This window comes from Grampus griseus (genome assembly GCF_964374135.1).
Source record: "Grampus griseus genome assembly, chromosome: 11".
NCBI classification, from domain to species: domain Eukaryota; kingdom Metazoa; phylum Chordata; class Mammalia; order Artiodactyla; family Delphinidae; genus Grampus; species Grampus griseus.
In genome coordinates this window covers 78,461,963-78,485,834 of record NC_139005.1, presented here as the reverse complement: position 1 = coordinate 78,485,834, position 23,872 = coordinate 78,461,963, and the positions used below count along the sequence as shown (strand labels likewise).

Genomic DNA, 23,872 nt, shown 5'->3' with positions numbered 1-23,872 from the left:
ACCTGGAAGATAAAATAGTAGAAATAACTACCACAGAGCAGAAGAAAGAAGAAAGAATGAAAAGAATTGAGGGCAGTCTCAGAGACCCCTGGGCAAATATTAAATGCACCAACATTCAAATTATACGGGTCCCAGAAGAAGAAGAGGAAAAGAAAGGGACTGAGAACATATTTGAGGAAATTATAGTTGAAAACTTCCCTAATATGGGAAAGGAAATAGTCAATCAAATCCAGGAAGTGCAGAGAGTCGCATACAGGATAAATCCAGGAGAAACACACCAAGACACATATTAATCAAACTATCAAAAATTAAATACAAAGAAAAAATATTAAAAGCAGCAAGGGAAAAGCAACAAATAACATACAAGGGAATCCCCATAAGGTTAACTGCTGATCTTTCAGCAGAAACTCTGCAAGCCAGAAGGGACTGGCAGGACATATTTAAAGTGATGAAAGGGAAAAACCTACAACCAAGATTACTCTACCCAGCAAAGATCTCATTCAGATTTGACGGAGAAATTAAAACCTTTACAGACAAGCAAAAGCTAAGAGAATTCAGCACCACCAAACCAGCTTTACAACAAATGCTACAGGAACTTCTCTAGGCAGGAAACACAAGAGAAGGCAAAGACCTACAATAACAAACCCAAAACAATTAAGAAAATGGTAACAGGAACATATACATTAATAATTACCTTAAATGTAAATGGAATAAATGCTCCAACCAAAAGACATAGACAGGGCTTCCCTGGTGGCGCAGTGATTGAGAGTCCGCCTGCCGATGCAGGGGACACGGGTTTGTGCCCCGGTCCGGGAAGATCCCACATGCCGCAGAGCGGCTCAGCCCGTGAGCCATGGCTGCTGAGCCTGCACATCCGGAGCCTGTGCTCCGCAATGGGAGAGGCCACAACAGTGAGAGGCCCGCGTACCGAAAATAAAATAAATAAATAAATAAATAAAACACATAGACAGGCTGAATGGATACAAAAACAAGACCCGTATATATGCTGTCTACAAGAGACCCACTTCAGACCTAGGGACACATACAGACTGAAAGTGAGGGGATGGAAAAAGATATTCTACGCAAATGAAAATCAAAAGAAAGCTGGAGTAGCAATTCTCATATCAGACAAAACAGACTTTAAAATAAAGACTATTACAAGAGACAAAGAAGGACACTACATAATGATCATGGGATCAATCCAAGAAGAAGATATAACAATTGTAAATATTTATGCACCCAACGTAGAAGCACCTCAATACATAAGGCAAACACTAATAGCCATCATAAAAGGGGAAATGGACAGTAACTCAACCATAGTAGGGGACTTTAACACCTCACTTTCACCAATGGACTGATCATCCAAAATGAAAATAAATAAGGAAACACAAGCTTTAAATGACACATTAAACAAGATGGACTTAATTGATATTTATAGGACAGTCCATGCAAAAACAATAGAATACACTTTCTTCTCAAGTGCTCATGGAACATTCTCCATGATAGATCATATCTTAGGTCACAAATCAAGCCTTGGTAAATTTAAGAAAATTCAAATTGTATCAAGTATCTCTTCTGACCACAACGCTATGAGACTAGATATCAATTACAGGAAAAAAGGTGTAAAAAATACAAACACACGGAGGCTCGCTAAACAATACACTACTAAATAACCAAGAGATCACTCAAGAAATCAAAGAGGAAAACAAAAAATACCTAGAAACAAATGACAATGAAAACACAATGACCCAAAACCTACGGGATGCAGCAAAAGCAGTCTAAGAGGGTAGTTTATAGCAATACAATCCTACTTCAAGAAACAAGAAACACCTCAAATACACAACCTAACCTTATAGCTAAAGCAATTAGAGAAAGAAGAACAAAAAACCCCCCAGAGTTAGCAGAAGGAAAGAAATCATATAGATCAGATCAGAAATAAATGAAAAAGAAATTAAGGAAACAATAGCAAAGATCAATAAAACTAAAAGCTGGTTCTTTGAGAAGATCAACAAAATTGATAAACCATTAGCCAGACTCATCAAGATGAAAAGGAAAAAGACTCAAATCAACAGAATTAGAAATGAAAAAGGAGAGGTAACAACTGACACTGCAGAAATACAAAGGATCATGAGAGATTACTACAAGCAACTATATGCCAATAAAATGGACAACCTGGAAGAAATGGACAAATTCTTAGAAAAGTACAACCTTCTGAGACTGAACCAGGAAGAAATAGAAAATACAAACAGACCAATCATAAAGCAATGAAACTGAAAACGTGATTAAAAATCTTCCAACAAACAAAAGCCCAGGACCAGATGGCTTCACAGGCAAATTCCATCAAACATCTAGAGAAGAGCTGACACCCATCCTTCTCAAACTCTTCCAAAATATTGCAGAGGGAGGAACACTCCCAAACTCATTCTACGAGGTCACCATCACCCTGATACCAAAACCAGACAAAGGTGTCACAAAAAAATGAAACTACAGGCCAATATCACTGATAAACATAGATGCAAAAATCCTCAACAAAATACTAGCAAACAGAATCCAACAGTACATTAAAAGGATCATACACCATGATCAAACAGGATTAATCCCAGGAATGCAAGGATTCTTCAATATATGCAAATCAATGGATGTGATACACCATATTAACAAATTGAAGGAGAAAAACCATATGATAATCTCAATAGATACAGAAAAGGCTTTTGACAAAATTCAACACTCATTTACGATAAAAACCCCACAGAAAGTAGGCATAGAGGGAACTTACCTCAACATAATAAGGCCATGTATGACAAACCCACAGCCAATATCATTCTCAATGGTGAAAAACTGAAACCATTTCCACTAAGATCAGGAACAAGACAAGATTGCCCACTCTCACCAATATTATTCAACATAGTTTTGGAAGTTTTAGCCACAGCAGTCACAGAAGAAAAAGAAATAAAAGGAATCCAAATTGGTAAAGATGAAGTAAAGCTGTCACTGTTTGCAGATTACATGACACTACACATAGGGAATCCTAAAGATGCTACCAGAAAACTACTAGAGCTAATCAATGAATTTGGTAAAGTAGCAGGATACAAAATTAATGCACAGAAATCTCTGGCATTCCTATACACTAATGATGAAAAATCTGAAAGGGAAATTAAGGAAACTCTCCCATTTACCATTGCAACAAAAAGAATAAAGTATCTAGGAATAAACCTACCTAAGGAGACAAAAGACCTGTATGCAGAAAACTGTTAAGACACTGATTAAAGAAATTAAAGATGATACAAACAGATGATACATGTTCTTGGATTGGAAGAATCAATGTTGTGAAAATGACTATACTACCCAAAGCAATCTACAGATTCAGGGCCATCCCTATCAAACTACCAATGGCATTTTTCACAGAATTAGAACAAAAAATTTCACAATTTGTATGGAAACACAAAAGACCCCGAACAGCCAAAGCAATCTTGAGAAAGAAAAACAGAGCTGGAGGAATCAGGCTCCTGGACTTCAGACTATACTTCAAAGCTACCGTAATCAAGACAGTATGGTACTGGCACAGAAAGAGAAATATAGATCAATGGAACAGGATAGAAAGCCCAGAGATAAACCCATGCACATATGGTCACCTTATCTTTGATAAAGGAGGCAAGAATATACAAGAGAGAAAAGACAGCCTCTTCAATAAGTGGTGCTGGGAAAACTGGACAGCTACATGTAAAAGAATGAAATTAGAACACTCCCTAACTCCATACACAAAAATAAACTCAAAATAGATTAAAGACCTAAATGTAAGGCCAGACACTATAAAACTCTTAGAGGAAAACATAGGCAGAACACTCTATGACATACATCACAGCAAGATCCTTTTTGACCCACCTCCTAGAGAAATGGAAATAGAAACAGTAATAAACAAATGGGACCTAATGAAACTTAAAAGCTTTTGCACATCAAAGGAAACCATAAACAAGGTGAAAAGATAACCTTCCAAATGGGAGAAAACATTTGCCAATGAAGTAACTGACAAAGGATTAATCTCCAGAATATACAAGCAGCCCATGCAGCTCAATATCAAAAAAAAACAAAAACCCAATCCAAAAATGGGCAAAAGACCTAAACAGACGTTTCTCTAAAGAAGATATACAGATTGCTAACAAACACATGAAAGGATACTCAACATCACTAATCATTAGAGAAATGCAAATCAAAACTACAATGAGGCATCATCTCACACTGGTCAGATTGGCCATCATCAATAAATCTACAAACGATAAATGCTGGAGAAGGTGTGGAGAAAAGGGAACCCTCTTGCACTGTTGGTAGGAATGTAAATTGTTACAGCTACTACGGAGAACAGTATGGAGGTTCCTTAAAAATCTAAAAATAGAACTACCATATGACCCAGCAATCCCACTACCGGGCATATACCCTGAGAAAAACATAATTCAAAAAGAATCATGTACCACAGTGTTCACTGCAGCACTATTTACAACAGCCAGGACATGGAAGCAACCTAAGTGTCCATCGACAGATGAATGGCTAAAGAAGATGTGGCACATATATACAATGGGATATTACTCAGCCATAAAAAGAAACGAAGTTATTTGTAGTGAGGTGGATGGATCTTGAGTCTGTCATACAGAGTGAAGTAAATCAGAAAGAGAAAAACAAACACTGTATGCTAATACATATATATGAAATCTAAAATTAAAAAAAAAAGGTTCTGAAGAACCTAAGTGGAGGACAGGAATAAAGATGCAGACATAGAGAATGGACTTGAGGACACGGGGAGGAGGAAGGGTAAGCTGGGATGAAGTGAGAGAGTGGCATGGACATATATACACTACCAAATGTAAAAGAGATAGCTGATGGGAAGCAGCGCATAGCACAGGGAGATCAGCTCCCTGATCTGTGACCACCTAGAGGGATAAGATAAGGAGGGTGGGAGGGAGATGCAAGAGGGAGGGTATATGGGGATATATGCATACATATAGCTGATTCAGTTTGTTATACAGCAGAAACTAACACAACATTGTAAAGAAATTATACTCCAATAAAGATATTTTAAAAAAAGAATGATACCTTTTAATCATGAAAGCATTTAGCCTGAATTTCTTTGGAATAAATAAATTAAATACAATGTAAATTCTATATAAATAGTTGTAAATACAATGTAAATGCTATGTACATAGTTGACGGGAGTGCAGCAAATTCAAGTTTTACTTTTTGGAACTTTTTTTTCGAATATTTCCGATCCATGGTTGGCTGAATGCCTGGATGCAGAGTGGATGCCAAGGGCGGACAGTACTAAATGTTCTCCCTTCCCCCCAATCACCTGTAAGGATTCTCAACCTTGTTTTTTTTAATCTGCCATCGACCTCTGTGGTAACCTGTCCCCTTCTCCGAATACTGTAAGGTCGCTTATTATCCCTCCCTCTATTGGTACTTACTACCTATTTTCCTTGAAATTTATATATTTCCTAAAATCTATATTTCCTCTGGTAAGTACTTGCTAGGTACAACACCACCCTGCTATAACATGATAAATGGGATCCAAAAGCTTAAATTAAATAAAATGTAAAGTCATATTAACACAAGGTGAAGGAAATGACCAGGTGAATCTGGTAGCTAGTTCCAGGGGCTGGGGTCCCAAACTCATTTTGGTCCCAGTAGTGGTCAGCCTCTCACTTCGATTTTGATAAAGATGATCCTGGATCCTGTGCTTGGTTGGGACTCCAGCCAAGCTGCAGCAATTCCAAGAGTCTCTCAGTTAGTTGGCATTCATTTTGGCAAATGTTTTGTCTGCCTGAACTACAAAGCTTGGACCACTGATCACCGGGGACTTGGGAATCTATCCTCTGCTCTGCTAATTGCATCCTGACACAACTTAGTTGCCTGCTGTTTTCCAACCAGCTTGTCTCTTCTCTACCTCCTTTCTCTCCCACCCTACCAGAATGCTTTTATTGCTGCTATTCCAGAAACAGGTGTGAAGGAGAGGAGGTCATGGGTGTACACTTGGGCCACCATCTTCCCAGCCCTCTCAGCATTCTCCTCCATGCTCTGCAGAACTCTCATCCACTGAATAAACTCCTCCACTCCTCAACCTCTTCATAGACTGCTTCCTCCTAGTTCCGACTGCTTTTTGTTTATGGTGTATTATGAAAAATAGTACTTCTAAATTTTTATGTAATCATCATTATTGATCTTTGATTTCATGACTTATTGTTTTGATTACCTATATCACTGCCTGCTTCTGACCCAAAACATTGAGTTCCAATGACTGTCTGCCTATTATTTCACAAACACAAATCTGTTATTCTTTATCTGACAGCACAAGGCTCTCATTCATGCTTTTTTATTTTTAAAATATTTTTCATTACTCTAGCCCATTCCATACAAACTAATCTGACTGGAATTGCATTAAACCAACAAATTAATTTGAGAATAACAGAAATCTTCACAATATTCCATCTGCTTATGAAGTAATGTACTATGTCTCTCCATTTATTCAAGTCATTTTTTTTCATACCTCTTAGTAAAGATGTTTGGTCTTCTTTATATTAGCCTAAATCCCCTCACAATTCCTGATAAACTTAATCCTGTAGTTCACAGAAATGGGATCATTTTTCCATTATATTTTCTAGTTGATACAGCAAAGCGTTGATTTTGCATCTACCCATCCTATGGAATTCTATTATTAACTCTGATAGTTTTCAGTTAATTAACTTAAGTTAAAAAAAATAATAATTATTTGCAGATATCAATCTTTCCTCTCTATTTTCAGAGTACTTCACTGTGGATTTCACTTGATAAACATTTTTGAGATAAACATTTATGTATTATGTGATAATCACATAAATTCTAATCCTAATTTCTATTTCTTATTTTAATGTGCTGCCAAGAACTTTCAGAACAATTTTAAATGATAGAAGGAATAACAGGTTTCTTTGTTGTACTGCATATTTTAACAGAAAATCTTTTAATCCTAATTTGCCAGGAATTGCTGCTGAACATCACCACATGACTTTTTAGCACCTATAAAAGACTCCTTGGACTACTAATGATAATTATATTTAGATTTCCTACTATATTTATACTGAGAACAAAATCTATATTCTCACTGCTAAATTTATAAGCTAGTGTTTTATTTTTATTCTATATACTTCTAAATAAAGTTGATCTCTAATTTTCTATTTTTTTATTCTCTTTTTACAAAACTGTTATCAGAGCCTGCTGTGATAAATTTACTAGGAAACTATAACCATGCTCTGAAGTAGCTTTATGTAAAACAAAATTATTTGTTCCTATGAAGGAACTAGGCTTAAAAAGTTTTTGAGCTTTCCAAATTTTTTTACTGTTTCAATAAATTCTTATAATTTAAAATTTTCCAGATAATCATGACTTCAGATTAGATTTTCAAATTTATTCATATTAAACTACATATACTGTTATCTAATATTTAACAACTTCCAAATTTATGACTATTTTCTCTTTGGATTACTTACATTTCACTTTTTCTTATTTTGCTGGCCAGAAAATTACCTCATTTATTCATATATTCACAGAACTAACCCTAGCCAATTGGACTATTTTAAAACCAACTTAAAATTAATTCCAACTTTTATTTATTTCTTCTTTCTGCTTTCTTAGATTTATTTTGTTATTTTTCCAATTTCTCAAGCCCAATCAAAGTTCATTTGATTTTATTTTTCTCATTTAGTAAGTAACAGGAGCTTCTAAAGCTAAAATTTGTCTTTAACTGCTGCTTTGAGTACATTTGATATGTGGGCTTCTCATTAGCATGATTTTCAAAACGCTCTATAGTTTTAAATTTCTTTTTTATATACTATAATTATATACAATTATATATGGCAGTAATTTATTGTTATAAAATTATATAATTATATATGCCAGCAATTTATTTTGTTATAAAATTTCAGTTTTATTGTACTGTAAGAGAATGTGGTCCTTAGAAATTTTAGTCTAGGTGATATATTGAGCTTTATTTTGCAGCTTAAATATTACACTTTTAAATTAAATAAGTGCTTTAAAGGGTATTTAGTCTCAATTGGCTATATATATTAAATTAATTTTATTAGTTATATTATGTACATTTTCTGTGTCCTTTTTATTTCTTTCTTTTTAAAGTAGTACATTAAACTCTTAATATTACTATGTTTCTATCAAATTAGCTTTGTCTTTTTAGCAGTTATTCCCATATATTTTGATTTTTTTAATGTAGAACATGAAAATTCATGAAATATCTTCATTGTGATTTATAAGCATTATTAGTAGAATCACCAATGTGAAAAGGTAGCATTAAAAATAAGTAACGTGGGCTTCCCTGGTGGCACAGTGGTTGAGAGTCCGCCTGCCGATGCAGGGGACACGGGTTCGTGCCCCAGTCCGGGAAGATCCCACATGCCGCGGAGCGGCTGTACCCGTGAGCCATGGCCGCTGAGCCTGCGTGTCTGGAGCCTGTGCTCCGCAACGGGAGAGGCCACAACAGTGAGAGGCCCGTGTACCGCAAAAAAAAATAATAATAAGTAACAAAGAGATTACTCTTTAAATGTTACCAAGACAGTTGATTAAAATTTTTACAGGAAAAACCCCTGATTTTTAATCTAAACCCTACACCAAAAGAAATTCCATATGGATTAAAATATTAAATCTAAACCATGAAACTATAAAATTGGAAGAAAATACTGCTGCATATTTGTCTGTTGAAGTATAAAAAATTTTTTTCTTTGTGCAAAGATATGTCATGCATACAAACATAAAAAGAAAATAGATATTGCTATCAAAGTAGAAATCAAGGTGTTGCATCTGCCCCTCCCCTATATTCCTTGACTTGGAGAAGAACATCCTAAAACATCTGCTCAGCCTTAAAAACTGAAATCATTACCTTTGGCTTGAACTCAGTTATACTGCTCAATCTCCAAACTCACATATTTTATTATACCACTGGTCTAAACCACTTATTCTGTTTTCCTCTTTCAGAATATCTATTATTCTTCCATTGGACCTCCACGGTCAGTCCTCCAAATTTTACTGCTCACTGAAAGTGCATTCTGATTTTCTTTGGTATCAAGAATATTATTTACAGATTCCAAACATCTCATTTTAGCTATGGTTTATTTAATTTTCTGGGACTTTCTAATTCTGGCCAGTTCTCTCATTACCATGGCCTGCTTAGTAGAAGCAATTTCATCTTTTGAAAACATGAAGCACATATATTCCAAGTTTTTGTTCTAATAAATGTAGTGCCTATTTTAGGAAGAATATTTTCCCGTAGGTTTTTATGAGAATGTTTCTCTTCTGCCGTCATTTTTAAAATAGATCTTGTGTCATTGATGTTTTCTTTTCCTAGAATGAGATAGACAGACCTATGTCCAGTGTTGAAATTAAAACCCAATTATTGGAAGAAAAGCTGGATTCACTTGGCATCTCTCATAACTGGCACAGAACACAACAATTTTCTTTGTGGGCAGAGAGAGCCATTCAGGCTTAGAGAATAAGAGGGTTAACTTTAAGTTTTACTACTTCTATTTTTAAGGAACTCCCCGTTCACACACGTATATGGGAACTGCAAAGAATGGCTCTGCTTGCTACTGTAGAGAATGAGAAACTGGACCTCAAAACCACACTACAATGGGAACATATGTATATGTATAACTGATTCACTTTGTTATAAAGCAGAAACTAACACACCATTGTAAAGCAATTATACCCCAATAAAGATGTTAAAAAAAAAAAAAACCACACTACATACAAAAATAAGCTCAAAATGGATTAACGACTTAAATGTAAGACCTGAAACCAAAAAACTTCTAGAAGAAAACATAGGCAGTATACTCTCTGACATTGGTCTTAGCAGTTTTTTTTGGATATGTCTCCTCAGGCAAGGGAAACAAAAGCAAAAGTAAACAAATGGGACTACATCAAAGGGAGGGGGTGGGGGGAGAGGGAATTACTGAAAATAATCAAAAGGCACAAACTTCCAGTTATAAGATAAATAAGAACTAGGGATGTAATGTACAACAAGATAAAGATAATTAACACTGCTGTATGTTATAAATAAAGCTTGTTAAGAGTAAATCTTAAGAATTCTCATCATAAGGAAGAAAAAAATTTTTTCCACTTCTTTAATGTTGCATTTATATGAGATGATAAATGTTCACTAAGCCCACTGTGGTAATCATTTCATGATATATGTAAATCAAATCATTATGCTGTACACCTTAAAACTTATACAGTGTTATATGTCCGTTATACCTCAATAAAACTGGATGAAAAATTAATTAGATAAATAAATAAGTGGACCCAAAAGTCTGTGCAAGAGATGCTGATAGCCTAGAGATGCTATCATCCAAACTGACTCAATAGCAAAAGGCCTAATTTATTTCCTGCTATAAATATAAACATGCTCTATTATTCCTTAGTTCAGCTGTACGAATATTTTTATTTATTTATTTACACAGACATAAATACTCACTACCTCCCAGATGGCTGTTTTAACTGCATGTACCCCACTCTCTTTTGCGTCCACTTTATATATCTTTAAGGAACAATTTTACTCATTTTTTAAAGTTGTTAATGCTAATAAAACAGATATTACAAATACCTTTGCAAGAAGTCATAGACAGGATTTGTTATCTCCACCATAAGTTGAAAGTTTTCATCATTCATACATTTTTGCATAACTTGTGTAAAGAATTCCAGGAATCTAGGTCTCTGTTTAAATTTCATAACTGCGAAAACAAGAAGGTTCATATATAATCTCCAATACACTTGGTCATTGTCATTGAAAGGTTACTATTGCTATCAGTCATTTTGTTGTAACAGATGAGTTTATTAACCTACTTTTTAGATTTCTCACTTTTAAAAAATGTATAGGAGTAAATGTAGTGAAACTATTGGTTTTCTAAAATCAAATATTCCTTTACGGTCTAAATTTCATTTATTTTTCAAACAGCTTGGTGTTGTAAGATTTCCTAAAAGTTACCTCTAACATATGACTAGGTGGGAAAAAAATTGCTGATAGTTGCCAGAATAACTAGTTATCCTAATTTTTATTATATTTCACTCTGAGATAAGCAATAATGCTGCTATTTCTTCATAGCTAAGCTTAAAGATCACTAACACATTTTTCAATTCCCTAGTTTTTGTAAGCTTCATAATCACCATTTACTGCCAAAATAAGCCACCATCAAGGTTCCGTCTTTCCAGACTTTAAATCAGGTACCTATTTTGGTCTCTTTCATTACTCGGCAATCGAGAGCCTGCCTTATTCTGAATGGGTAAGAACCTGAAATATTCTGCCTAGAACAAGTGAAACCTTTAAGTAAAAAACAACAGAATCCACAGAATAAAAGATATTCAAAAGTAAGGTGAGTGAACAACATATGTACGTTTAGGTCACCTACCTTCTTCCACAGCACCTTTGACTGACCAATTTAAAACTATAGGGTAAAGAAATATGGGATCCTCTGCTCCTGAGAGTTCAGTTGTAACATCTAAGGTTAAAAGGAATTAAGTTGTTGGTTCTGTTTAACATCAATAAGCAAAAATGAAAATTCTTTGCTGGGGATGAAAAACAGGAAAATACCCAAGTATACATTCTAAATTACGTGCCTTAAAATATCAATTATATCATATTTTGGAGATTAAAAAATCCAATAACCTTAATTATTTTCCTTTCATTTTTTCCCCCCCCTAAAGGCCAAGCAGTCTACCACCAAATAGGGGAAGAGTTTCCAAGGCATGAGTCTTTCTTATTCAACAGCTATTGTGTATCAACAAATATCAGGTTCAGAAACCTACCAATTATATGAACTCCATTTTTATAAAAAATCTTTAAAAGACAGTAAAGTATAGAATAATGAACAGGACAGCCCCTAGAGCCAGGATGCCTGGGTTCAGATTCTAAGTCTGACACTTTCTTTTTCAGGCCGCACGGCATGCAGGATGCGGGATCTTAGTTCCCCCACCAGGGATCAAATCCACTGGGAGCATGGAGTCTTAACCATTGGACCTCCAAGGAAGTCCCTAAGTCTGACACTTTTTAGTTATGAGAACTTGGGAAGTTACTCACCTTCTCTGTGCCTCAATTTCCTTATCTTTAAAATGGGGATAATAACAGTACCTATTTCATATGGTTGTTATATAAGGGTTATATAAGTTTTCATATGCATGAAACACTTAAAATAGTTCCTCGCACACAGAAAGCACTGTACAAAACTATTATTTTTATTATTGTTTTGTTACTGAATCTACTGTTTAGCTAGTAACATTATATTGTGCTTCTTAGTAAAATGTTAAAATGTGTTTGGGGGTGTTGATAATATGAAAATAAGTAATTCACATTTCCAGAACACTTTACATTTTAAGAAATTATATATTTTTATATGTACCCAGACAATTACAGCTTTCCCCAAACTAGGTTTACTGGTTATGTGAATAACACAGCACTGGGTTCATTTCATAAATTCAGCTTGAAACAGACATGGAGTGTACTGAAATAAAATGAGAGATCCAAGTCAGGGAATTCTGAAACAGTAAGACCACCCAGATATCACTGAGGCACAAAGTAGAGAGGTGAGGTGGGGTCACAGGACTCTACAAGTTTAGTTACTTCCCAACAGACCAAGGGGCCGAAAGTGGAGCCTCCTAACGAGATAAATGTAGGTACTCTTTTGTTCTTCTAGAAGGTTTGAAGTCCTGCTTCTTAAAAATGTAATAATAGTTGTCATCACCAGAAACTAAATTAATATCATAATCAGATTTCCAAACTGCAATCTCTCAAACTCCAATCACTGTGTTAACATTTTGGTCTATTATTAAATTACTATACAGCACAATGACTCACTTGAGTCCATCTCACTTGAGTAAACCATGGTTCAAATCACTCGTACATAACACCCGTCATGCCATCACTTTATTTCTCAGTTACATTCTTGTCTTTAGAGCAGTGATTCTCAATTTTGTGTCCCCCTTCCACAATATATTTGCCAACATTTGCCTCACAGCTGGTTGTCACAGCTGGGGAGAATGCAGGGAGAATGGTGTGCTATGCATCTCTGGACAAAGGCCAGGGATGTCACTCCACATGCACAATGCCTAGGACAGTCCCCCACAGCAAAGTATTATCTGGCCAAAATTGGCAATAGTGTTGAAGCTGAGAAACCCTGCTTTAGGATGAGAAGATTTAGGCTCAAATCCAAGTCAGCTATGTAATGCTAAATAAATCACTTAATCTTTATGAGCCACATCTGTAAAAAGTGGTTAGCAATCCCTTATTAACAACGTATTGTTAGGATTAATGACACAGTGTAAAAGCACTGCATAAACCTTAAAGGGTTTACCAAATGCTAATCTCATCCTAATCCTTTTAACAGAATATTTTCTATTTTAAACGGCAAAATGCTAAACAGAATTATACAGAAAGAAAAAAAAAACACTACATTGCTTTGTCAGTTTGAGTAGGTGTGTCTCCAATAAACCCAGATGTTCATTTATTTTTTCAGGTAATAATATCTGTTGTGGCTTCTTCGTCTTGGAAGACTTCTTGGAAGAACCCTAGAAACATTGGTTAAATGTCAGAACGTACTTCAACATGTTTCAAGAATTGTCATTTTCAAATAATATTCTTTAAATTATGTTTCATACTTGGTAGACCAAACTATGAATCTACATGGTAAAATGTATTAATAATTAACTAATAATTAATAATAAGCCATTGTAGCCTAACTAAATGCCAGACACAGTACTAAGTGTTTTATGGATGTTAACCAAAATATTTCTTCTCTTCCCTCTCCCTTTTTCCTAGTAACTTCTGCTCCCCTAAACAGCTCCCCCCAATACACACAACATTCTGAGAGCAGTTGAGGGTATATCTCTAAAAATCCTCAAAAGAAAATGCTCTCAGAAATGTATCCCTTTTTCCTTTTTTTCCTTTCTTTTTCCCAGAGGGAGCTTCTTTACAAGGAAGCTAATTGCTTTTGCTGCTTTGCCTTTCATTGCACATAACAGGATCAGCAATTAGTGGACTAAGAGTTGGCGGGTATGAGCTCAGGCTCCCCACCATGCTTTCATCTGTCTGAGCCTGAGAATGGACTGGTTAATGTCTCCTCTTCTCCAAAAAAAATAGACCTCCCAAGCTCTTTTAGGCTTAAAGGGACCCTGAATGGTTATAATGACTTCTGACTCCCATAAAGTAGTTATTAGGTTCTCAGTCCCTACAGTCTTAGTCTGAAAGAAGTATCACAACCCTCTGCTGGACTAGAGGCTCCAAGGAAAGGGGCAAGGGGTCCTGTCCTACCATGATGTGAAGGGACAGAGCCCTGAGTCAAGGCCTGGGTGACATAAAGGGTCTGGCTGACGGACTCTTGAGTGGACAACACTTGGTGAAAAAAACCGCTCAAGTTGCTTTCAGCTTAAATCAAAACCTTCTCTAGACAACCCTCCCCCCAACAAATGTAGTATGGCTAAAAATATTCATCCAGTGGGGTTTTTTTAAGCTTTTGCAGCATATAATAGAGAGAGAAATGGAGCTACTCCAACTGAAACAGGCTTGGGGGTAACAGTTTCTACCCTGGCCCCAGTCACAGAAGGGGCGTCAAGTACTGTAGCTCCTGATGCTCCTCAGAAACCTGATAAACTAAGCAGTACTTCAAAATTTGATCTACAAAATCATTTAACCACATAGTTTCAAGAAAAGGCAATAAAATAAGATTCTAGTAAGACCCATGCTTGGGAGGCAGATATTAAAAAGTTGTCTCTAACATTACCAGCCTCATAAAGGAGACAACTGAGGTGTCACAGGGAGTTTAGGAAATCTACTTTGAACAGAGTGAAAAGCTCTGACGTGTATTTACTGCATTCAGTGACCCACTCAGAATAATAAAAATCTTCAGTCTGGGAGAGACTGTAGAGGGCTTTCAGTCCAATGCCCAACTGGGTGTAGGAAGCTCTCTGTCAACACCTAACTGATCATCAGTACGTGTGACGGGGGCTATTAAGTATTCCAGCACGGATACCTTTTCATTTTCTTGATAATAATTAAAAGGAAAAAAAGCTCTTCACATATTCGCTTTCTTTTATGTAAATACAACAAATTAAAAATTGATCAATTTTCTAACATGTTCACTAATACTACATGACCTCTTAGAAAATTCAGCTAAATATACCTTTAAAGATGAAACACAAAGAACAATTACCTCCTCTGGCATTTCTTCTTGGTCAGTAACACCAAACAGAGATTTGCACCCTGATGTGATGTCCAACATCTTTTTTCCATAATTTATAATCATTACTGCCAGGTCATATTCCTTCCATGAACGCAGAATCTAATTTAAAATATTTATTAATTTTCTCTGTTGGAAACGCCAAGTCTATTTTCAAGAGTCATGTATCATCTTCCATAAATTCAAAAGTCTCATGTTTTGGATATAACTCCCCTGTTTCTGTTAAGAAAACTGTAAGCTTACCTCCAGATCATATTTCCCTAGAATTAAAACTGCATGATTTCACTATTTTAAATAAAGGACAAAACCAGGAATCTCATCAGTAATGAATTCTCCATATCTCTGGGACATACAGCCATACCTCTTTTGGTACAGTAAGTTAACTATGAAAAAACATTTCCACTTAAAAGATCCATGCTAAAACAAAATCATTCTTAAAGGTCACATAACCACCACTTCTTGTCTTGAGTTGTCTTCTTTGTGAAATGGCACAATTACTGACCTCATGATGTCTTGGGGGCATTTATAGCAGTAAATGATTTACAGGACATTCTGGCAGTAAACTAGGCTGGAGGTCAGCTGGTTTTGGCAGGTTCTCCATGAGCCGTAGGGGAAGCACACACTGACTCACGAGAAGGGGCCCGCTCTGCCACTCTCGTTCACGCTCCTGGTTACGAACTGTTATCTGGCCTCCTCTAGCCTGGCCCTTACCTACCTCTCCAGTGTCATCTTCCACTATTCATCTCCTTGCACTTTAAGCTTACAAAATATTAAGCCAAGTATAAATCCTGCTAGTTACCATGGTATCAGGACTTCATGCCTTCCTACAGCTGAGGCCTTTCCCAGAACAGCTTTCCCACCTGATTTATATAGCGTTACTTGGTCGTTAAAACCTGGGCCCTAGCACTAACTCCAGGAAAGCTTCCCTGGCCAGCAATCTGATTTGCATAGACCCTGCTCTAGTGAAAGAGCCCAAAAAAGGGATGTATTCACCGTGAATCCCCAGGACAATACTCTCAGGGTATAAATAAGTTTGTATGAATTTATCTGTAGGTGTATTCTGTTAAGCTGAATAGGTTAGTATATAAGATAAGTAACAACTATTACTTCCCAGGCAGGGAAAGAATATATAAGGTGGCTGAAAAACAGTGAGTGGCTGCTTGAAGCTCATAAGACCTACCTAATGCAAATGCTAAGAACTGGAAATATTTCTGTAGGACCAGGGCAATGGTGTTAAACTAATGTTGACTGTGGGACAGAATGTGGAAAGGAAAACAGTGAAACAAATTTTGCCAAGGTAGGTGGGGTTAGGTCAAGCAGGGCTTTGAATGCTAGGCAAAACTGTCCAATCTCATTGTAAAACTGATAAGAGAGGGAACAAGTTTTGTTATTAGAAAACAGAAGTGAGCTAACATTTGCTCCCCATTCACCTTTGCTTTCCAACATATTTGGTTTATACAGCACTGTGCAATCTTTTCTCCTTGTTTTAACATGCCAGTGGAAAATACTTAAATGAGAATGAATTTTTCCAAACAAAAGAAAAACAGAGAACCAATTCTACTTAACATACCAAAGGGTGAACAGAAAATTTTTAAATGTGCCAGATGTTTGGCATAATAAATTTTTTAACAATGCCAGTGGAAAATACTAAATGAGAATGAATTTTAACATGCCAGTGGAAAATACTAAATGAGAATGAATTTTTCCAAACAAAAGAAAAACAGAGAACCAATTCTACTTAACATACCAAATGGTGAATAGAAATTTTTTTAATGTGCCAGATGTTTGGCATAATAAATTTTTTAACAATGTGAAAATAATCAAATATTTAAGATGACATGTCTCAGAAGTGGTACTTTATTTGGAATTCTGGCAGCTTTCAGAAAAAAATACTGCTCCTTAAAGAAGAAAGATTGAACCATCCGGAAAGATTACCAATTTTTAAAACAGAACAGAGAAAAGAAACAGGGCCATTTGACTAATTGGGCTTTACATGTCCTAAGAGAAAATCTCTATAAAAATATGTTTCTATCAAATGAATGCCTCAAATCTGGGATTCAGGGGTAGTCAGGCTTCTGGGTCTATTGGTCAAGCTGGAGGAAACTTCTGAAATGACAATTCTTAGAGTATCAATTTGGGACAGAACCAGCTCTAGCATCAAATCCTGACATTAATATATAGCGTGTTGGCCAAAAAGTTCTTTGGGGTTTTGCGTTAACACCTCACAGAAAACCCAAATGAACTTTTTTGGCCAATTCAATATACTTTAAAGAAAATGTCCAGAACATTCAGGGTCATTTCTACAATAATGTCCAGAGGATCTCAAAATGATTCCTCAGGCGGGGGAAAGGGGCTGGAGTCACGGGTGGCGGTCAAGAAATACAGAGCCAGCCGCAAACTGCTGTGGGAGAAAAACCACAGGCAGCTGAGAGAGGAGGCATGTGAATTTCGTGGAGGATCTCAGCCTCCACGCGGCCCCAAACGCTGGGTGGAAACCCTGCTTATTCTAGGTCAGCACTCTCTCCCGTCTCCCACGGGGGCTGTTACACAAACATCTTCTCACATCTCTGGAGCCCACCCTCACTTTCCACCTCCCCACTCTCTGCAAATGACCTTGCTTCCTTTCCAGAGAGCAGTGCAGGGGAACTGGCATATCTGCTGTCCCCAAACCCACCTACACACCCATGCATAAGGATAAACATCCTCCTCCTGTGAGAGAGGAGAGACAGATGTCCTGTCCAAGCTGACCCCACACATGCCCGGATCACGCTGCTGGGACCCTGGTCTAGGGGCCACCTCTCCTCTCCTCCATCCTTATCCCTTCCCTCTCCTTACTCCTCCCCATTAACGGTCATATACGGAGTGCCTGTGTAAGCAGGACTGGTTTTTTGGTTGGCTGGTTGGTTGGCTGTTTAGTTGGTTTTTAGCAGGAGAAGTTGCTATTGGCAAGTTACAAGCAATTAGCTGCCTTGGAATAAAGTGTCTTTGTTCTGGAAGAAACACTGCAGCAGCCACGGTTAGTTATTTAAATGTAAGCTGAACAGCTGCCCAGTGCCCTGGAAAGACAGTGTAACCCGGTATTTTCTTATTTGAAAATGACACCCCTGTCCTGGAAATACTCACTGATGGAAGGGTTCAGGGGGAAAGGGGGAGGTGAGGCCAAGCAGATGAATATATTCTAAAGAAAAGTAACCTTGGAAGGTGCCCTTTTAGCCCAGGATTACACTAATTGATGTGTGTGTGTGACTGAGCAGTGGGAATGGAAAGGGGTCCTTTGGATTGTGTGGGACCCCTGCTTTCAACAGTTACCCCCTTGTGACAATGACAGAACTAATAGCACCAGAAAGATTCTTAAGGTTGGGGAGGGGTTAGGAATAATAAAACACCTTTGGACTAATCACCTTTCCAATTCTTCCTCTTGCCTAGTGGAAGCCGGATGAGACCCGTGGACTAACAACACCCTTGAGATTCTTAAGACAATTCTCTTCTTTTCTTACTCTACACATTGACCCCGGGTGATACCATCTATCTCTGTTGCTTCAGTTGAGCCCGTATACTAATGACTCCGTTGTCTTTACATATATTTGGCCTCTCCTGAACTTCAAGCCTATAGGTCCAATTATATAATGTCCACCTCTCTGGATATCCTGTATGCCCCCAAATTCAATATATTCAAAACTCATTATCTTTTCCCCCTTTCCCACCCAGGGTTCAACAAATTGCATTGTACTCACCCAACTGCCCAGATCCTGGATTACTGTGGACTCTTCCCTCTCCCTCCTTGATCCCCCCCTACTCAATTCTATCTCATAAATAACTCTTGAATCCTTTCAATTCTATCTCTCACTTTTTCCACACTAGTTTAGTTCATCACCTCTCGCCTTCTAACTCATTTCCTGCCTCGGATCTTATCCCCCTCTAATTATTAGCTGTTGTGCAACCAGAATAATTTCTTTTTTCTAAAATGCAAATCTCATTACGTCATTCCCAGGTTTGAAACCCTTGAATGGCTTCTCTCTGACCTCATTAGATGGCCATTCATCCTCTGGTACTTGTTCACTGTTCCACTTTTTAAGGTGACTGAAATATTTAATCATATCCTCCATAATTAAAAATAAATCTGATCCTTCTTTTCCCAAACTGTGAAATTATTTCCTATTTTCTCATTGATTACTGCCTGAGGCAATCAATGTTAATAATCCTGCAACTGTTGTATTTTTTAAAAATAAATGCCTTTAAGCTTTGTCTATAGTGTCTTATCATTAAAAAAAGTATTTTTAAATGATCGTGTCATCTATTTATCTATTTTTGTGTGTGTATCTTTTGAATTTTGTGGCCTGTTGAGAAAGGTCTCCCGATTTCAAGGCAATCCAAATATCCTCAAATCCATCTGGACTTCATTTTGTTTACAGTATGAGGTAGGGCTCTGGCGTTATTTTCAAATGAAGAGTCGGTTATATCACCACCTTTTATTGATAAATTATCATTTTCTCAATGAATATAAATGCCACCTTTGTCTTATATTAAGTTCTTCCTGTAGACCCGGAGCCAGCTCTTCCTGGAGTCTCTATTTTATTCCACTGATCTATTTGCCCGTTACTCTATTAAGACCATTTTTTATTGAAGTGGCCTTGGTAAATTTTAATACCTACTGAGAATTTCTAAGTAACACTAATCAGTTTCAAAGAAAGCTCACTAGGATTCTGATTAAAACTGCAATGCATGGAAATATTATTTTAGGAAAGATTTATATAGCTATGACAGTAAGCCTTCCTATTCAGGAACTTGGTGTGGCCTGCCATATGTGCAGATCTTATTTTGTGTCCTTCAGTAAGATTTCACATTTCTTTTACTTAGGTTCTTTAACATTTTGTTAAGTTTAAAATAGTGTGTATTATAAGTGGTATATTTTCCCCTGTCCATTTCTAACTGGCTACTACTCATATTAAAAATAAAAACAATAAGAAAAACATTTAAAAAAACCCAACTTATCAGTGTCTTACATAACTTTTTAACTTCTTATAAATTCTTATACCATTTTATAAATTCTTTTTAATTCTAGTAATCTTTTACTAGATTCTCATGGGGTTTTGAGACCTCTACAATTACAAATTATGCTTTTCTAATATTATAAAATTATTTCATACCTTATCTATTTCATCAGACCAGATCTCTACAAATAATGAATCACATTATTAAGAGTCAGTATCTCCTGTGCCTGATTTTAAGGTAATAGCTTCAAAAATTTGCCATTTAGTATGATATTTGCTAAAAATTTTTGGTAAATGTCTTTATCATTATGCAATAACTTCCTTCCCTTCCTAACCTATTTAGAAGTTTTATTAGGAAAAGTTGCTGAGTGTTATCAAACGCGTTTGTAGCATTTTTCATATAACCTAATTGTTTTTCTCCTTTAATTTGCTGTTGTAAACAATTCAAGTTTTGTTTTAATTCAGACTTCATCTTTAATACTTGACAGTGAGACTGCCCTAAGACCAGAAAGTGCCAGGTGCCATCCAGGAGCGATTGGAAGGACACTACATAATGCCTCTCTTTGTCCTGATTAATGTTTTGGACACTGAATTCTGCTTTTTCAAATATGAAAATTGCCACCCTTCCTTCATTTTTGTTTGCATTTTCCCAATATCTTTGTCTATTTATTTTTCAAATTGCTTGTTATCTTGTTTTACAAGTGTTTCTTCAAATAATACACATTTGAATCTGCCTTTTCAGCCCATCTGACAGTCTCTGTCTCCTGAGTTCATTCACGCTTAGGGAAGTAATTAATGTACTTGGTTTTATTCCTTCCATCTTAAGTACAATCTCACTTTCCTTCTTCTTACTTTCGCTGAATTAGCCATTTTTCGTCCCTGTCATTTTTTCCTGTTCCTTTTTCCTCCCTGTCATTCCTCTGTTTGCTTTTCTTTCCTGTCAATTTTGAAGTCCTACTGTGCTTTAAAGATCAGCTCATGCCTACATATTCCTGAGTCATCTCTAAATACATATATTCCATCAAAAGAAAATAATAATGTTATACAATACGTGGGGAATTTTCTGGTGGTACAGTGGTTAAGAATCTGCCTGCAAATGCAGGGGACACGGGTTCGAGCCCTGGTTCAGGAAGATCCCACATGCCGCGGAGCAACTAAGCCCATGCGCCACAACTACTGAGCCTGCAGCTTGAGAGCCCATGAACCACAACTATCTGAGCCCACGTGCCACAACTACTGAAGCTCACGCGCCTAGAGCCCGTGCTCTGCAACAAGAGAAGCCACTGCAATGAGAGGCCCACACACCACAACGAAGAGTAGCCCCTGCTCGCCACAACGAGAGAAAGCCCGCACGCAGCAACGAAGACCCAACGTAGCCAAAAATTAATTAATTAATTTAAAAAAATGTTATACAACATGTAGTTTTATACTATATGTATTTTTAACACACATGCACCATGCATCTATAGCTGCTCACGCCTCCCTCAACCCCAAACAGGATAGAAGCTTTAGTTCTAGGTTACTGTTAAGTTTTTCTTTCAAGGATGACTCTTATATTTCAAAAGTCCCTACTTAGCATTTATATTACAAAGTCCTAGTCACATCATTATTATCTATTTAACTTTAATAATACATATATTGCAAGATTCGATGCTCCCATTATTCCTCTCCTTTTTGTCTTTCCCTATCTTGGGATTTCTGTTCTGAACCAACTGTCATTTGATAGAGTATTTCCCCAAGTGTTGTCCTCAGATAAGTACATGGACAGAATACTTTTTAAATGCCTGCACTTCTGAAAATGTTTATTTTGCCCTGACAAATGAATGATATCTTTTCCTGGTTAGTAATTTTGGGGCCTTAGTCTTCTTCCCTCAGGATTCTATAAATGTTGCTCCAGGAATTTAACTGTTAGTGTTGCTGATTAAAAAAGTCTGAAGCTAATTGATTCTCTTTCCATTGCAAATAAATAATCTGTTCTTTGGGTCTCAAAACTTTAAGATTCATCCTTATCCTTGGACTTCAGGAATTTCACCAACATGTGTCTACACATATATTCTTACATTAATCCCGCCTGGGACTCAGAAAGATGATTACTTCTCTACTTATTTCTTTTCTACCTCCAGACTCCTTTGTTTCATGTTATGACTTCTGGATCTGTCTTGTGAATTTATCTCTAGATAATTCTATTCTACATTGTCGGGTATTTCTTGAGCTTCCAGATGTGACTCGAGAAGTATCATAATCATAATCTTTACCTATTTTTTAATCAAAAATTAAATTTGTTGTATATGAAAGCTGTTAAGAGTAAATCCTAAGAGTTCTCATCACAAGAAAAAAAATTTTTTTCTATTTCTTTAATTTTGTATCTATAGGAGATGATGCATGTTCACTAAATTTATTGTGGTAATCACTTCATGATGTATGTAAATCAAGTCATTATGTTGTACACCTTAAACTTACACAGTGCTGTATGCCAGCTGTATCTCAGTAAAACCGGAAGAAAAAACTTAAATTTGTTCTGATTGCATTGCTTGACAGGTTTCTTTTTCTTAAGTCATCTCTGATCCTTTTCAACATGGTGAGGGTAAATAATACAATTATTCTAGTGTTTGGCCTCTTCCCTTAAGTGAGTTGTTATTTTTCTTCCTGCTAAAGGCTTATGCTCCCTCAGCATCTACACAGATCAGGTCATAGATGTCTCTCCAAGAGCGGCAAACCAGTGAGTGACGGAAGGAATATGATTTTCTGCTCCTGAGGTCAGGCCAGGAGCCTGAATTGCCAGCAAACCATGACCTTTTTGCTAAGGTAGAGGGTAGAGGCCTCTCTGTTGCCAGACCTCCACAGAAGCAAACTTAAGTCCCATCATATCAGCCCATCCATGCAGTATTCTTCCAGATCACTGCCAAATCAGAAAGGTTCTGGGAAGACTACATAAAATAGGTAGGCAAATATGGCCCTTCTTTGAAGAGATTCACTGGATTCAGTCAACCAAAGCCCTTGAAGAAACACACAATGCTGGCCTTTGAGCCAAGCAGTGAGGATACATAAGCCTACACCTCTCTGCCCCTGGTATCTTGTTCTTTCTTGATTCTAAAATGAATGAGGTCCCATAAAATGTCCTCTTTCAGCCCCCTCTCCCTGGCCTAAGATAGGCCCTTCCAGACTTTACCAACTAGCCTGCTCAGGCTACTTTTGATCTAAAATGCTTTGGGGGTATTATTTTTCAAAGTATTCTAATTACTGTGATTACAAGTAGCTTAACTTGCTAAACCATTAGGGCTCCTAAGTTTCATGACACTAGACAAAGAATGAGATAAATACCTTTGTTATGTAGAAGATACAACAAGCTATCATGTGCTGTACACTTTCAAAGCTCGCAATATGTTTCTTTGAGTGAATATTTGGTAGGCCTTGCAAAACCACAACACACTTTATCAAGATCTGAAATATAGAAGCACAATGGTTTTTGCTGAAAACTATCATCCTTACTCATTAAAAAATGCTCTATTCAAATCATGAAGGTTTTAAGCCATCAAATTTTATTGTTTTTAATAATTATGGTTAAATTGCTTATTATGCATAAAGAAGTGTACCCGGAGATAAAACTGATAAATTCAATTTTCAGATGGGTCC

The 23,872-nt window shown here is 36.6% G+C and overlaps 1 protein-coding gene across 1 annotated transcript in view; it reads right to left on the bottom strand.

The window, feature by feature from the left end:
- CFAP54 (cilia and flagella associated protein 54) overlaps window positions 1-23,872 on the bottom strand; it is a gene marked incomplete at its 3' end in the record, with an annotated part of 310,342 nt that overhangs the window by 181,474 nt on the left and 104,996 nt on the right. Inside the window, exons 26-30 of the mRNA XM_082667031.1 lie at window positions 23,561-23,680; window positions 15,222-15,350; window positions 13,467-13,581; window positions 11,430-11,519; window positions 10,628-10,754 (exon numbers count right to left, since the gene is read on the bottom strand). Coding sequence (XP_082523157.1) covers window positions 10,628-10,754; window positions 11,430-11,519; window positions 13,467-13,581; window positions 15,222-15,350; window positions 23,561-23,680 — 581 coding nt within the window. The remainder of the gene's footprint in view (window positions 1-10,627; window positions 10,755-11,429; window positions 11,520-13,466; window positions 13,582-15,221; window positions 15,351-23,560; window positions 23,681-23,872) is intronic.